General features: G+C 47.4%; 1 protein-coding gene across 3 annotated transcripts in view; it reads right to left on the bottom strand.

The window, feature by feature from the left end:
- Positions 1-14,660: 14,660 nt before the first annotated feature.
- CLSTN3 (calsyntenin 3) overlaps positions 14,661-15,647 on the bottom strand; it is a 55,434-nt gene continuing 54,447 nt past the window's right edge. For all 3 annotated transcript variants that reach the window (XM_047868362.1, XM_047868363.1, XM_047868360.1), the window contains one exon: positions 14,661-15,530. In XM_047868362.1, the coding sequence (XP_047724318.1) occupies positions 15,390-15,530 (141 nt within the window). In that variant the 3' untranslated portion in view covers positions 14,661-15,389. The remainder of the gene's footprint in view (positions 15,531-15,647) is intronic.

The following is a 15,647-nucleotide window of genomic DNA, read 5'->3' as shown; positions in this document are numbered from 1 at the left end:
CCCTGGGAAAGTAAAGAGGCTGTTATGACACCTCAGGGGAACGGAATGGCAGGGCAGACCTGAAGATTGTGCAAAATTTCTCCTTTTCCTTACTTTTTCACCATCTTCCAGACCCCCACCCCCTTTTCCCTGGAGAACACATATCCCCGCCCTTGCCTGTTCACTGCTCCCAGGCTGCCCTCCCGAGAGGAAGAGAGAGAGAGAGAGAGGGAGAGCGAGAGACAGAGCAAGCGTCAGAGGAGAGGGGAAAATGCCTAGTACCTAATAAACTAAACCATGCCAAGGAGGAAGGGGTGCTCTCTGTAAAGTGTAAAGGATCCCTGGAGAGGGCAATGTTTAACAGAAAGCATATGATATGGTAGAATTTTAGAAAATCAAGGCAACCGGAAAAGACTTCCAAGTACCATTCAAACCGTAGCACACACATAACCACCTACTCTGCTAGGAGTTTAGTAACCGATTAGCAATAATTCATTATGTGTCCACCTGCTAGGAGAATGATAATAATGATAGTAACTGATGTTTATTTAATGCTTACTAAAACCCAGGCATTGCACTAAACACTTCATGGGTATTAGTGCTTTTAATCTTCATAATACCCTCTATGAAATAGGAATCACCAACCAACCCCACTTTACAGATAACACTTACCCAAAATCACACAGCTAGGAAGTCAAAATTCAATCCAGACACAACTCCAAATACCTACCCATTATACAACACTGCCTCCCAGTCTTAGAGAAGCCTTGTTTATAAGCCCTGGAGAACTTTGTCTCCCAGGCCATAGAATTCTGCACAGAACCTGGCCCACAAGTTCAAGGGGGACTCTGGTGCTAAGAAAAGACTAATAAAGCTAGTTAGGTGTTCAACATTCAATTTATTGATGTTTTAGATTTAAAATCCCAGGTTCAACTTTAAATTATTATTCTATTCATAAAAGTAATACTTTTTTTAAAGAGACTTATTTTCTATTTTTTTTATTTTAGAGAGAGACCGTGTGAGCGGGGGAGAAGGGTAGAGGGAGAGAGAAAGAGAGAGAGGGAGAGAGAGACAGAGAGAGGGAGAGGGAGATTCTCAAACAAGTTCCACACTCAGCACAGTGCCCGACACAGGGCTCGATCCCACAACCCTGGGATTGTGACCTGAGCCAAAATCAAAAGTTGGGCACTCAACTGACTGAGCCACCCAGGCGCCCCAGTAATAATTTTTATAGAATAGAAATTTTACTTCATGCTTTAATTTTTAATTCTACATATTCTTTAACTAATGTTTGATTAATTCAAATTGAACAGGTTAAAGCCCCCTTAATTTTAGATATAGACTATATTTACTGTGTGCCAGGCATTGTTCTAAGCATTTTTCAAATATCAATTTATTTAATCCTCACAATAATTTAATAATAGCAACTATAATTAATCCCCACTTTACAGATGAGGACACTGAGGCACAGAGTGGTTAAATGATTGGCCCAAGTTTATACTAAATAGCAAAGCTATAATTTGAACCTACACCAGGATCATCAAACTTTATCTGTAAAGAGCCAAACAGTAAATATTTTTGTCTTTTCAGCTCATACAGTCTCTGTCACAACCACTCAGCTCTGCTCTCATAGCACATACCCAACCAAAGATAATATACAAATGAATGAGCATGTTTATGTTCCAATAAAAAATTTTATGGACACTGAAATTCAAATTTTATATAATTTTCATATATCACAAAAGAATCCTTTCGATCTTTTTTTTAACCATTTAAAAATGTCAAAACCATTCTTAGATTGCAGACTGTATAAAAACAGTCAGCAGGCCCTAGTTTGCTGACCTCTCTACATAATCTGGTTCCAGAGTCCATGTTCTGAAATGTTATGGTAGACTTTACCTTTTTAAAAATATAAATTAGATTTCCTTGAACATTTTTAACTACCTGGCATTTAATATACATATATTTTTAGGCATTTTATTTTTTTTTAATGCTGTGTTTTTGAGAGAGAGAGAGACAGAGCACGAGGGGGGGGGGGCGGTTGGGCGGCAGAGAGAGAGGGAGACACAGAATCCAAAACAGGCTCCAGGCTCCAAGCTGTCAGCACAAAGCTTGACACGGGGCTCAAACTCACCAGTGCGTGAGATCATGACCTGAGCCAAAGTCAGGACCCCCCCAGCCGACTGAGCCACCCAGGGGCCCCTAAGCATTTTAAATGCCTAACAGGGCAAACAACCTTTTCAGGCAAAACTCTTCTAAACTTATTCAACCCTGTGCATCTAATACATTAAACTTATAAACATTTATCCAATTCTTTTAATCCTCCTAAAATCTCAAGTCCAAAATTTTACTTCCCAAATGGCAGGCTAATACATCAGATTCTCTTCAACATCAAATATTTTAATTCGTAAAGTCACTTACCTATACCTCTGGAAAGCAAACTTACTGGCTCAGGTAGGTCAAGATTACTAGGCTAAATTTGGAATCACAGTAAAGGTCTTTAAAAGTCATATTTGAGACCAAGGCACAAACCTTAGGAGCTCCATATTCCCAAGACAGTGTTATCTGAATCATGAGTAAACACTCTCAACCCAATTTTAGAGATGAGTTTTGTCTGCTGTGTCATAGTCCCTAAGGCCATTTCCTTCAACTAATGCAGGATTCCAACTCACAGGTTACAGTTTTACCTGTTTTTTTGTTGTCTCCTTTAGGTGCAACTAATTTCTTTACTCGACTGAAGTTGAGTAAACAAATTATTGTAGAAGTGTTGAATTCTGTATTCCTTTTGGTTGGAAGAGGAGTTGGAAATGGGAACCACCTCCTCTGGTTCGATTCTTTGCTTTCTTAATGCTATAAGATGTAGTGCTATGCCACTGTCCACGCTCTGGAAGTTGCATATCAAGGTACAGTCTTTACACCTGTACATTTGGAAGGGCTTGTTGGCTATGATTCGCCCATCCTCCCTTCCTCTCAGTAGCCATCGCTGGCAGAAATAACTCGGCAGAGAAAGAAAGCTGTATGTGTAGTGAGACACAGCAAATCCCAAAGCGGGGCCCATCTAAATATACCTGGATAAAAATCTCCGTTTCCTTCAAGTGTTCAGTATAGTGAGATCTAGATATAGCTGGGTGTATCCAGTGCTATCAACCTAGCTTTAGGTGCAAAGTACCCAACTCCATCTCCTGGCCACACAGCAGGGAACTCCCCAGGTAACAACAAGGACTGTAATACATACTCCCTCTATCCCTGCTTATAGCAGAATTTTACCACCTTCGGAAATCCGGAGAAGTGTCAGAATAGGTCAGCCTTGCCAAAATCCAACTGGGAACCTTTTGATCCTCTCTCCCTCAAAGAATGGAAGGAAGGAAAGAAGGAGGGAAGGAAGGAAGGAAGGAAGGAAGGAAGGAAGGAAGGGAAAAAGAAGTCAAGGTTTTTGACTTGGGGGTCTTTCCCCAAATGAGTTTTGCTCCTTCCTCAGCACTTTTCACCAAAAATCTGTAGCGTACATAGACAAGCAGTGTGTTTGTTTTCAGGAAGAATGGAGTAGATCTACTTTTCTCTATTCCTCCCACTAAGTACAACTAAAAAAACCCTGGACATTGTAGGTAAAATAAACATAAGGAGATTCCAAAAGGTGGAAAAAAGAAAGCAGACTGGCTAGGGACCTCAGTACCCAAGAAACAACATAGTAGTGGGTTCTATGGGTTTCCTTTTTGCCTCTTATATGCCAGACTGGGTGCTAGAAAGGTCAGTAACCTAGAAATACCAACATACACAGATAAAAAAAAATTTTTAAAGCTGCAATAAAAGCCCTGCTCTCCCTGGCCAAAGACCAGGAACGGGGTGGCCTGCAAAGACAAAATCTTTTAGACAGCCACTCTGCTCCAGCGAAACCCTAAATAAAAAACTGTGGGGGGGCGCCTGGGTGGCTCAGTCAGTTGAGCGTCTGACTTTGGCTCAGGTCATGATCTCGCGGTTTGTGAGTTCGAGCCCCACGTCGGGCTCTGTGCTGACGGCTCGGAGCCCGGAGCCTGCTTTGGATTCTGTGTCTCCTCCTCTCTCTGCCCCTCCCCTGCTCATGCTCTGTCTCTCTCTGTCTCTCAATGATAAATAAACATTAAAAAAAAATTTTTTTTTAAAAAAACAAAAAACTGTGGGGACCATCTGGGTGGCTCAGTCGGTTGAGCATCTGACTCTTGATTTCAGCTCAGGTCATGATCCCAGGGTCATGGGATCAAGCCCCAAGTCAGGCTATGCACTGACAGCATGCAGCCTGCTTGGGTTTTCTCTCTCTCCGCCCCTCCCCCTCTCACACTTTCTCACTCTCTCAAAATAAAAAATAAATAAATAAACTTAAAAAAAAAGTGGTAGCCAAAATTTACAAAGAACTCTTAAAACTCAATAAGAAGATAAACAGCCCCGGGGCCCTGGGTGACTCAGTGGTTAAGCATCCGACATCCGCTCAGGTCATGGTTTCACAGTTCATGAGTTTGAGCCCCGCATCAGGCTCTGTGTTGACAGCTCAGAGCCTAGAGCCTGCTTCAAATTCTGTGTCTCCCTCTCTCCCTGCTCCCCCGCTCATGTTCTGTCTCTCTCTCCTTCAAAAATAAATAAAAACATTTAAAAATTGTTTTAAAAAGAAGATAAATAGCACCAATTTAAAAATGAACAAAAGATCTGAATAGACACATTACCAACCAAGATTTACAGGTGGCCAATAAGTATATGAAAAGATGCTCAACATCATATGTCATTAGGGAATTGCAAATTAAAAGAACAAGTTACTACTAAACACCTATTAGAATAACCAAAATCCAAAACTCTGAAAACACCAAATGCTGTCAAGGATGTGGAGAAACAGGAACTCTCATTTATTGCCGGTAGGAATGCAAAATGGTACAGCCACTTGGAAAACAGTTTGGAATTTCCTTGCAAAACTAAACATACTCTTACCAAACAATCCAGCAGTAGTGATCCTTGGTATTTAACCAATGAATTGAAAACGTTTGTCCACATGAAACCCTACACATGAATGTTATAGCAGCTTCACACATAATTGCCCAAACTTGGAAACAGCCAAGATGTCCTTCAGCAGGTGAATGGATAAACTGTGATACATTCATACAATAGAATATTATTTGAGGGGCACCTGGGTGGCTCAGTCAGTTAAGCATCCGACTTCGGCTCAGATCATGATCTCCCGGTTTGTGGGTTCGAGCCCCGCATCAGGCTCTGTGCTGACAGCTCAGAGCCTGGAGCCTGTTTCAGATTCTGTGTCTCCCTCTCTCCCTGCCCCTCCCCCACTGGCACTCTGTCTCCCTCTGTCTCAAAAATAAATAAACATTTAAAAAAACTTTTTAAAAAAATATTATTTGATGATAAAAAAAAGAAAAAGAAACAGGCTAAAATTTAAAAATAAAAAGAAATGAGGTATCACCCCTTAAAAAAGAAATAAAGGATTCTTAAGTGAAAGAAGTCAATCCAAAGAGGCTGTGTGCTGTATGATTCCAACTGTGTAGCATTCTGGAAAAGACAAAACTATGGAGACAGTAATAAGAACAAAAGATCAGTGGTTTCTGGAGCACCTGGGTGGCTCAGTCAGTTGAGTGTCCAGCTTCAGCTCAGGTCATGGTCTCACAGTTCATGGGTTTCAGCGTGACATCTGGCTCACTGCCGTCAGCACAGCGTCCGCTTCAGATCCTCTGTCCCCCTCTCTCTCTGCCCCTCTTCCACTCATGCGCCTCCCCTCTCGCTCTCTCAAAAATAAATAAAACATTAAAAAAAAAATCAATGGTTTCCAGCAGGGACAGGGAGGAGGGAGAGATGAATTGGAGCACCCTTCTGGGAAGAAGGATTAAATGGATATTTTGCCAAAAATACCAGAAAGATGGCCTGTTGTAGAGACTGCAGGCTGATTACTAAACCTCATTCCTCCTCATCATGGGCACACAACCAAACTACATTTCCCAGCTTCCTCCACTGTAAGGGAGGGGGGCAGATGACCAAACATTAGCTCACAGAACCTGAGCAGAATGATAAGCACTACTTGGAGATCTGGCCTGTGAAATCTTGCCATGTGCCATCCTCTGACTCTTGCTCTTTCCAGCTTGGTGCAGCCATCCGTGCATAGTGACCTTGGAAATCATGTGTTGAAATGGCAGAGGCACCTGAGTCTCTAACTCAGAAGTCATTATCCTAAGCAAGATTTCCCAGAGTCCGGGACAATACACTTACAACCGAGACCTACATTTTCTCAGGTCCACAGTCCGTCATCTTAAACTCTTGGAGGCAGATGTGTCTCACTATTCAGAACTTTTGGGATTTTAATAAGGTAAATACAGTACGTGAATTACATAGCTTCCCCAGCCAGCACCCTAGAATCAAACACTTTAATACTTCTTTCTGCAAAAATATGTGAATATTTACTTTGAGATGAAGTCTATAAAGAGCCTCACCTGTTCAGGCCGGGTTTTGCTCCCAAATGAGTTTTGGCATCAGACTTATTAAAAACACTTTTGGGGGGGCGCCTGGGTAGCTCAGTAGGTTAAGCATCTGACTTCAGCTCAGGTCATGATCTCATAGCTAATGAGTTCGAGCCCCACGTCAGGCTCTGTGCTGACGGCTTGGAGCCTGGAGACTGCTTCAGATTCTGTGTCTCCCTCTCTCTCTGCCCCTCCCCTGTTCTCTTTCTCTCTCTCTCTCTCTCTCTCAAAAATGAACATTAAAAAAATGTTTTTAAAGAGTTGGAAATTTAAAAATAAAATAAAAAATAAAAACACTTTTGCTTTTCAGAGATTTGGGGATTTCAGAATTGGATGCAGCCAAAGCCATAGTAGAAACTTAGGAGTAACTAGAGAAAAAGAGTAATGAGAATAGTGTTTTCAATGTCAGGCTATGCCCATAGCCATGAAATTAAACATCAGTGAGAGGATTCTCCAATCGCAAGGTTGATGTAGTAGAATGCTCACGTTCCATTTGGGCCAATGCTCAGTCGTCCAGAAGCTGGGAAATGTAGTTTGGCTGTACCCCATGGTGAGCAGGACCAAGGTTTGGTGAGCACCTGGCAATCTCTATGACAGGCTACCTTTTTGCTCACCAGTAGAACTATGAAATTAAACTCCACTGAGAGAATTTTCCAATAAACAGGTTGGTATAGCTGTTTCAATCTTTCGATCTTGTAATTTCAAGATATCTCATGATATCTTCTGTCTTCTGTGGTACAGGACTCCTCTATCTTAGATTTCTTTGGACCCCATCACTGTTTCTGACCCAACAATGACAGGAGGCCCACCCACACGGCGTCGTTGTGAATAGCTACAACATCCAATGTGTGTGGAAGAGACTACTTCCGGTGCTCTGGGTTTTAAATTTAGTATTTAATTTATCAACCTTGTAAATATAAAATCTGGTTTTGCTTAAATCTTTAAATTCAACTTACGAATCCTGACATGCTATATATAAATGTACTGAATGGTACATTTTAATCACTCCTACTTGTTCTTTGATTGGTGTTTAACTCGACTTGAACAGATTTAAATTTCCTTACAATTAGTTCCATCTACAAATGTACTAAAATTTCCATAACTGGTTTAGACCACATTCATATGCTTAATATACTTGACTTTTTTTATTTTTTTCCTCATTCACTTCATTTGCCTGACAAGGTAGAGTTGAAATCCTAACATGCAAAATCTTCCTTATAACATAAGTGACTCTCGTAAATCTAATTACTTGATTTACCTTGTTCGGATGTTAGATTTGTCTTAACTGTTCTAACTCTGTTTATAAGCTTGAGAAATACCTTACAACTTTCAACTGAAAGTCATAACTCTAAAATCAACAGATACTCCAAGTTGAAAATGCAAAGCTTACCTTAACTGCGTACAGATTTTTAAACTTCCCTGAAACTTCACATCAAAATATTATGATTCACTGTCTCTATGCTAAATTTTATACCTTCTCAGAAGATCAATTTGACTGTCTCGGGAAGGCTGAGATCATTAGGTCAAACAATTAGTGCCATAAAACTGTTATTGGTGAAGAGCAGGACAGGAACACACAGCGGGGCAGGGACTCGGGGGTTGTGGTAAGGGGCTACCTGATGCCAAAGTAATTTTTACTGGTGAACTCACTGAGCATGCTCCTGGTGGCATTAACCTGTGCGGACAACAGGACTGGGCTTTCAGCTGGACCGGCTCACAATTTGCAATTCAAATCAGGGCATCTTTTGCATGGCACCTCGTCCCACCTTGGATAGATGAACTGCGACTGTACCCCCACCTAGCTCTCAGCAAACTTCCCTTTACTTATCAGGTCCTCCACTCCTTCTCTGTTTCTCTTGTCTTATCCAATTCCGGAGCCCCATCACTGGCCTCTTTTCTAATCTTCTAATTCAGGGTCATCAGTCCCACAGAAATCTCTTCCCATTCATACCTGCCTGGCCTGGCCTCTGAGACCTCATGCTCCTCTCCTATGTGTCTAGCCTGTCTCGAAAGACCATAAAACCTTTCTTTCAGTGAAATCTGTCCCTTCCTCCAGCTTAATCAGCCTTCTATTTTTCAATTTTCTACCTCTCCAAAACCCTACGTAAAAGCAAATCCTACATTGTTCTGGTGCTGGTGTCGTTTCTCACTTGATCTCAGCCAGGAGGCCAAGAAGCTGTTGTTTTTAAGCCGTTCTTCCTGAAGACTTGAGCAAACGCGATTCTCAGAGTCTGAAAGTTCCAGACAGAGGCCTTTATTTATTTATTTTTAATTTTTTTTCAACGTTTTTTATTTATTTTTGGGACAGAGAGAGACAGAGCATGAACGGGGGAGGGGCAGAGAGAGAGGGAGACACAGAATCGGAAACAGGCTCCAGGCTCCGAGCCATCAGCCCAGAGCCTGACGCGGGGCTCGAACTCACAGACCGCGAGATCGTGACCTGGCTGAAGTCGGACGCTTAACCGACTGTGCCACCCAGGCGCCCCACAGACAGAGGCCTTTTTAATCACCTTCTTGAGTCTTTGGGCTTGCTGTAAGTTCAGTTATTTACCTCACCAAGAAAATGGCATGTCCCCTGTATACTAAAGGATCCCCACTTCTTTTTATCTCTTTATTGGAAAAAATATGCCAATATTTTTGGTAGGGAAAGCTGCAGTCTGGGTCTACCTACAAGACTCAAAGTCACAGCCAAGGACTGGATCATTAACCAAAGGAGTATAAAGGTTACAATTCCAGATCCCCCTTGAGATGACAGGAGGTAACTCCAGGCCTCTCCACACTCCATCCCCTTGTCCCATGACACAGCTCACAATGACAGTAAGAGGCTCACTGGGCGCGGCCTACTCGGGCCTACACAAAGTTCACACACTTCCCTCCTTGGAGGTGCGCAACCCAACCTGAAACCCTGGCTGAAAAAACACAGCATAACAAAAAGCTATTCCATCCACCACCACCTTACCTGGAAAGACTTCATAGCTAAAATTCTGCCCATTTTGAAGTGAGACCAAAAGACCCTCCCTTTGGTGAACTAATCCCTGTTTGTGCTTTAACCGCAGTTCCAGGTCATCGTCACCCATCTAGCCCAAGGTCAGCCGCAGGAGTCGGCACCTGAAAGCCTGTGAGCTCCTGCTTATTAAGACCCTGGCAGCTCATGTTGCTTAAGCCCCCATCTATTAAAAAATAATCCTGTTATTTTAAAACAGCCTGGCAACTGTAAAAAATAGTCACTCTACTTTGGGCATTAGCCACACTAAGCTTCTGCCAGCTGCTAAGGTGAAAGAAAACCCAGGTGTGCCTGACTCCAAGGTATGTGTTCAAAACCATAAGCCTGGGCTTTGGAGGAAAGGAACTTCGGGGATCCTTCCTTCCTCAAGACTTTGTGTTTCTCAAGACCCCACTGCCCCCCGGGGCTGGGGATGGTTTTTTCCATCTCCCAATAATCAGGGATAATGATAGCTAACGAAACATGCTGATTCTGAGTTACTTCAGAGAAAGTTATCAACAGATACTCCAAGTTGAAAATGCAAAGCTTTTAAGCCTCATTCAACCCTTTGAGCAACAATTCGCCTTGATAGGTGATAAACCAAAGCTTAGAGAAGTTAAAGACCAAGACCACTACGGGTCTGGGATGTGAACATAGGAGCCTGAGAGCAAAGCCCACCTCAAGCTCTCCTCCCCACCACCTCATCTTGCCAGGTGAGGTTGGCAAGAGACGCCCTTCTGGGCTTTGGGATTTCCCCAAACAAGATGGCCGTTCACAAGTAGAGTCCTGAGGTACAAGGTCATTGGCCCAGCAGTCTGTGAGGGGACGGCTGAACTTTCAGGGGTCACGGTAGCATGAATAGCCCAAGTCCACCTTAGGCCTGGTACCCCGGGGCCTCGTCCAGTTGTTGGGTGAAGGTGGTATTAGACTCTCTTCACTGCTTCGTGCTTTTTGGACTCAACCCTCTCTGTGGTGCCACGGAATGAAGGAAGACTGCTCCCCCTCCAGGGGCCTAGGTAAAGATCAGAGGTCTTCTCAAGTATTGCTTTGGCCCGTTAACAACCTCTTCCCCACCCCACCCCCAGAGCCAGCCACACTGCAGCCCACGGGAAAAGGTCGGCATAATCCCAACATGCACGTACTTGAGGAGAAAAGACCACATATGATGGGGGAGATGGGAGAGGGCTGTAGAGTTGGGGTGAGAACTTCAAGAGTTGGGGTCAGGTCTTTGAGACTGGATATTTGGGCCAGAGGTCCCCTTATCCTCCTGAGTCAGAATCCCCACCAGGCACCATGGGCTTCCTACTCCTGTTCTGACACAGCCAACTCCACCACGTCCCAGAGCCTGTATCCCCTCCTCCGACCCACTGTTGCTAAATTTACACCCTCATCTGTCCTCTTCCTGTCGGATGTGGGTATTTTAAGGGAGTGACAGCGTGGGGCCGCAGCAGAAGCAGTGATGGCAGCGCGGTGAAAATAAGCGTGCCAGCTCCTCCTCTCTGTCTGTCAGATGAACCTGCCCGCCAGGGACTCGCCCATCTCCCTCCGCACCGAGCCCCCTGCCTCCTGCTCTGACTCTCTCCCAGGAGAGAGCTCACCGTGAGCCCTCAGCAGGGCACTGGGTGAGGAGAGGACCCCCAGGAGGTGGAGTCCAGGAAAGCGGTACCCACAGTACCACAGAGGAACATAATGGACACAAACTCACCTCGGTCCAGGCTCACGGACACCTCCATCAAACACCCCCAGGGTCTGAGGGACACGCGATCAACACACAGCCCAGAGGAGCCCTGAGGTGTGATAAGTCTGGGGGATCTGGGGGATACGCTTTAAGGAGTGCCCAGCACGGAGATTAAAATCTGAAGGGAATAGATCTTCCATAGCTCCTAGAAGACCGGCAGCAAACTCGTCATCCTTGACCTACCCCAACAAAGCCCACGGGGGTGGGGGCTGGTGGGTGGGGAAACGGAGGCCTCCAAATTGGCACTGATTAGTGCATCCTCCCGAAGGTTGCGGCGACGCCTGAAGTGGCCAGCGTGCCGTGTTTAAATACCACCAATGTGTCTGTGTCCACCTGCCTGGAAGGCACAGGTGAGTTTTCAGGTGTCTGGTCTGGTAACAGGAAGAAGGGCACATGCCACCTATTTTTGAACTAGCGGTACCATATCTGCTTCTACGGCGTGGCTTTTCCCAAGGGCATAGCTTTTCATCACACGCCTCTTAGGAAGCTAATCAATTTATACTGTGGAGAGTGAACTTTAGGGGAAAACAGCCTTCCAATGCAGAAGGAAAGATCTGAGTTAGGCCAAAGGAGATGTGTTTGCTGTTTCTAATTAAGTTGAGAAGAGGCAAATTGGAAACCCTGTCCAAGGCCTGGCATCCTGAGGCTTTGCCAGCTGCTGTGAGGGAGGTTAGGGAACATCCTTCCAGGAGAACTTGAGCAACAAAATAAAAACCCATGTGGACCCCTGCCTGGTGCCCTTTGTCTACATGATTGGAGGTGGCATTTTGCCTCACTCCTGAGTCCTACTGTGTGTGTGTGTGTGTGTGTGTGTAATGGAGAGTGAGGAGGAGAGAGACAAAGAAACAGAGACAGAGAGACTGAGAGAGGGAAGGCAGGCCAGCAAGCAAGAGCAGCAGTTTGGGGCATGTGATGGCATAAGGAGTTCAAGGTCTTCTCCAGGCCTCCAGGCTCCTACTTATACACTCAGCCTGCCATGACACGTCTACCTGCCCAATTGTCAAACAGGGAGATAATGGTCAGCAAGGGCTGAGGTCTATGGTATCAGACATTGAGGGTAAAAAGGAGAGGAAAGCTTACACCTATAGGACATGGCGGTCAGTGGTTCAGATTCTGGAGGGAGTCTCCAGGAAACGAGTGCAGAATGATACATTTGGGCAGGTGTTAGGAGCAAGACTTCGTGCTGCCACGTGCTTTCCATGCTGCACATGTATGCACATCAAGCGGGGGACAGAATTCACAACAAGGTGGCCCTCTCCTCCCCCTGCTCCCTGGGGCCAGGACTTGAACAAGAGGTCAACACAGACCCCCAAATCACCAGTCTCAGCCACACGGTAGGGGGTCCAAGGGCAAACCCAAGAAAAATGGGATCTACTTGGCTTTCACTCCACTGCATGGAAAGCTGTAGCCCCTGAGACTAGGGCTGGGTGAAGACTGGTAAGAGGGAGGAGAAGGAGGCAATTCACTGAAATTCAAGACCACAGGCTAAACACTCTCTCTTGCACCCCTTTGAGAACAAGGCTCTCAGATGTCTGAAGTCTCTACCTTTGGAGCCATCGCCTGAGCCTCTGAGGGTCTGCAGGCTGAACAGGTAGCGCTGCCTCCCACTTGGTATTGCTCCAGACACGGAAACATCAGCTTGGCATCTGGGGGGGCCCCGCTATAGACAGGCTGCTGCGGGGCACCTGCTAGGCCCTCTGTGCACTGACGCCCCAGGCCAGACGCTCCCAGAGCCCCTCTCCCCCAGCTAATAAAGTCTTCTCTCAGCCTGAGAGCCACACACATCACCTCGCGCATTATTTATGGAGCTCCTACCCCGTGCCAGGCACTATGCGAGTTGCTGGGGACACAGCAGACCCAGTGGTGGAGACAGATATCTGCCACAGCCCAGGAGGAAGTGCTGTGATGGAGGCGTGAATAAGGGGCACCAGAGCACAGACTTCCCGGAAGAGGCAATATCCCAACTGAGTCTTCAGGGATACGTGGAAGACCACTAGGCACACCGAGGGAAAGGGCGTGCCAGGCGCGGGGGGAACAGTACATGCAAAGACATGGAGGCAAAGGAAGAGCGGGGTGAGTTTGGAGCAGCCCCAGTGGTTTGTGCAACTGGAGCCCAGGTACATGGGGGTGGTGGAGGCAGAGAGGGCCAGGGAGGGAGGCGGGGCCTGACCCACTGGGTTAGGGAGCCTCCCAAGGTATCAGGACTTAACCCTGGCGGTGACGGGGAGGTTGGGACGGCTGTAAAAAGCAGAGTGGCGCGACCAGAGTTGCACTTTAGAAAGTTGACTCGGGCCCAGAGTTGGGCTGGACTAGAGCAAGACACCCCGGGCAAGAACAGGTAGGAGGCAGGTAGAAGGGTCTGGCAACAGATCAGCAACAGGTGTATCTTGAAGAAGTATCAACTGAGGCAGCAGTGGCAGTAGGGGGAAGAGAAAGAAAGATGTATCTGAGAGATGTTAAGGGGTAAAAAGGACAGGGTCTACTCACCGCTTGGACATGAGGTTAAGGGTGAGGGAGAAAGACTGCCTCCCAAGATTCTGGCTTAGGTAACCTCACGAAAGGGCAAAGGGACAGGTAACAGGTACTAGAGCAGAATTTGGGCAAAGGTTGGCTTCGAGGCACAGGCTGCCTGGGCAGAGGCACCAGTACGTAGCTGTGACCGGGGGTGGGGAAAGAGGTCTGGGTGGGAGACATAAATGGGGACGCATCGGCACAGAGCTGCTAGACAAAGCCGTGGGCCAGGACAGGGCACCTGGCAGAAGTCACACCGGGTCCTGGATGGAGCCTGGGAAGGGCCAGTGAGCTTCCCCTTCACCCTACCTGTGTTAACGAGAACCATGGAGAACCACTGATGGTCGGAGCCCCCTCTTCAACAGAAAGGGGTTAAGACGTGGATCCCTGGTCTTTCCTGTGACGGGGAAGGCACCAGAAGGATGCTCCCTCTACACTTCCCTCTTCTGAAATGAGCTTGTCTTATTACTGCCCCCGACTATGTGGGGAAGATGAACCAAAGCTCGTTCTCTTGCTACAAATAGCAGGGTTTCCTGCCCTCTCGCCCTGGACCCTGGGGCTAGAAGCTACAGGCAGAATGTCCAAGAGATGGGGAGGGACTGGCGGTGTCTCCCGCAAGGCCCAGACATCTGTGGCATCCTCTGAACTGTCCGTGCTCTTCTAGGCGGTGCTGAAGGAAGAAGGCAGTGGGCACCATAGCCGCACATACCCAGTGGCCTGGCCTTCTGGGGATTTATCGGGGGGGGGGGGGTTGCTTTGATGGCCCTGCCCCCTCACTTCAGCCCTGCTCAGACCCCAAATGGACCCTGAGACCTGAGCTCCTACCACCTCCGTAGCACCCACACAGGATCAGGCAGGCAGGAGGCAGCTCACGGAGCTTTTTCTGGTTGTTTTATTTGAAAACCCTAGGGTGCATCCCCTCCCTCACCACGCCCATCCCCCTCCCCCCTCTCCCCCCTCCCAGGACATGACGATGCCACACACACACACACACAAGGCCGTGAGCTGCACACAGAACACGGGGGCTGCGCTCACAGCAACATGAAAAAATATACATTATATATAATACACCTGGGGCCCCCGCTCCCCCTGCCATCCCCACAACCCAGCCTCAACCAGGTCATGTAGGAAGGGGCAGGGGCTGCAGGCCCTCAGGCAAGGAGAAGAGGGGAAAGAGGACAGAAAAGGAAGGAGAGCGGGCAAGGTGAAGAAGCAGGGATCACCAGAATGAAGTGGAAAAAGAGGGAGGAGAGGACGGAAGATTCCTCCCAGCTGCGGAAGCCCTGGGGAAGACAGGCCTCCGTGGACAGGAGAGTAGGGAAGGGTTCCCCCTTCAATTCCACCCGGGCCCCTGCCACTGCTAGTGACCCCCACTCCATGCAGGGTGCGCCTGGTGGGGGAGAGACAGAGACATGGGTGAGCTAAGGGGCCACTGCCGGGGGGGGGGGGGCAGAGAAGGCAGCCAAAGTCTTCCAGGGAACAGGAGCCCAGAGGCACAGGAGGGAGGTGGGCTGGGGGCCAGGGGGGAGGCAGACCCCAGCACAGCCCACTGGGATTTGGGGATTAAAGGAAGACTCGTTCCAAAGAGCTCTCTCCCTCTTGGTCTCTTCTCTCAGAAGGTCCTTCTCTCTTTTCTGGGGGGTGTCTCTGTCTCACCAGGGCAGAAATCTCTCTCTGTTCGGGGAAGGGTGCAGCATCAGTAACGGTGTGGAGGGGTCTCGATGATGCGTCTCTCGTTGCTGCTGGGGGAGTCGGCTGCCTCCGAGTCGCTGCTGTCCTCGTCCTCCTGCTGGCCACCGGCAGCCCCTGCCACAGAGGCCTGCCGATTCTGGTAGGACTGGATGAGGCAGGAGCAGAGAGCACAGGGCTCAATGGTCTGCACACACCCCAGAGCCTCTCCTTTGGGGGCCATGTTCCCCTCAGGCCCCTTGCCCCACCCCCGACCTCCCTTTTA

The sequence above is a fragment of the Prionailurus viverrinus genome, chromosome B4, assembly GCF_022837055.1.
Source record: "Prionailurus viverrinus isolate Anna chromosome B4, UM_Priviv_1.0, whole genome shotgun sequence".
Taxonomy (NCBI): domain Eukaryota; kingdom Metazoa; phylum Chordata; class Mammalia; order Carnivora; family Felidae; genus Prionailurus; species Prionailurus viverrinus.
The sequence above is the reverse complement of the archived record's forward strand: the minus strand, read 5'-3'. Positions and strand labels throughout refer to the sequence as shown.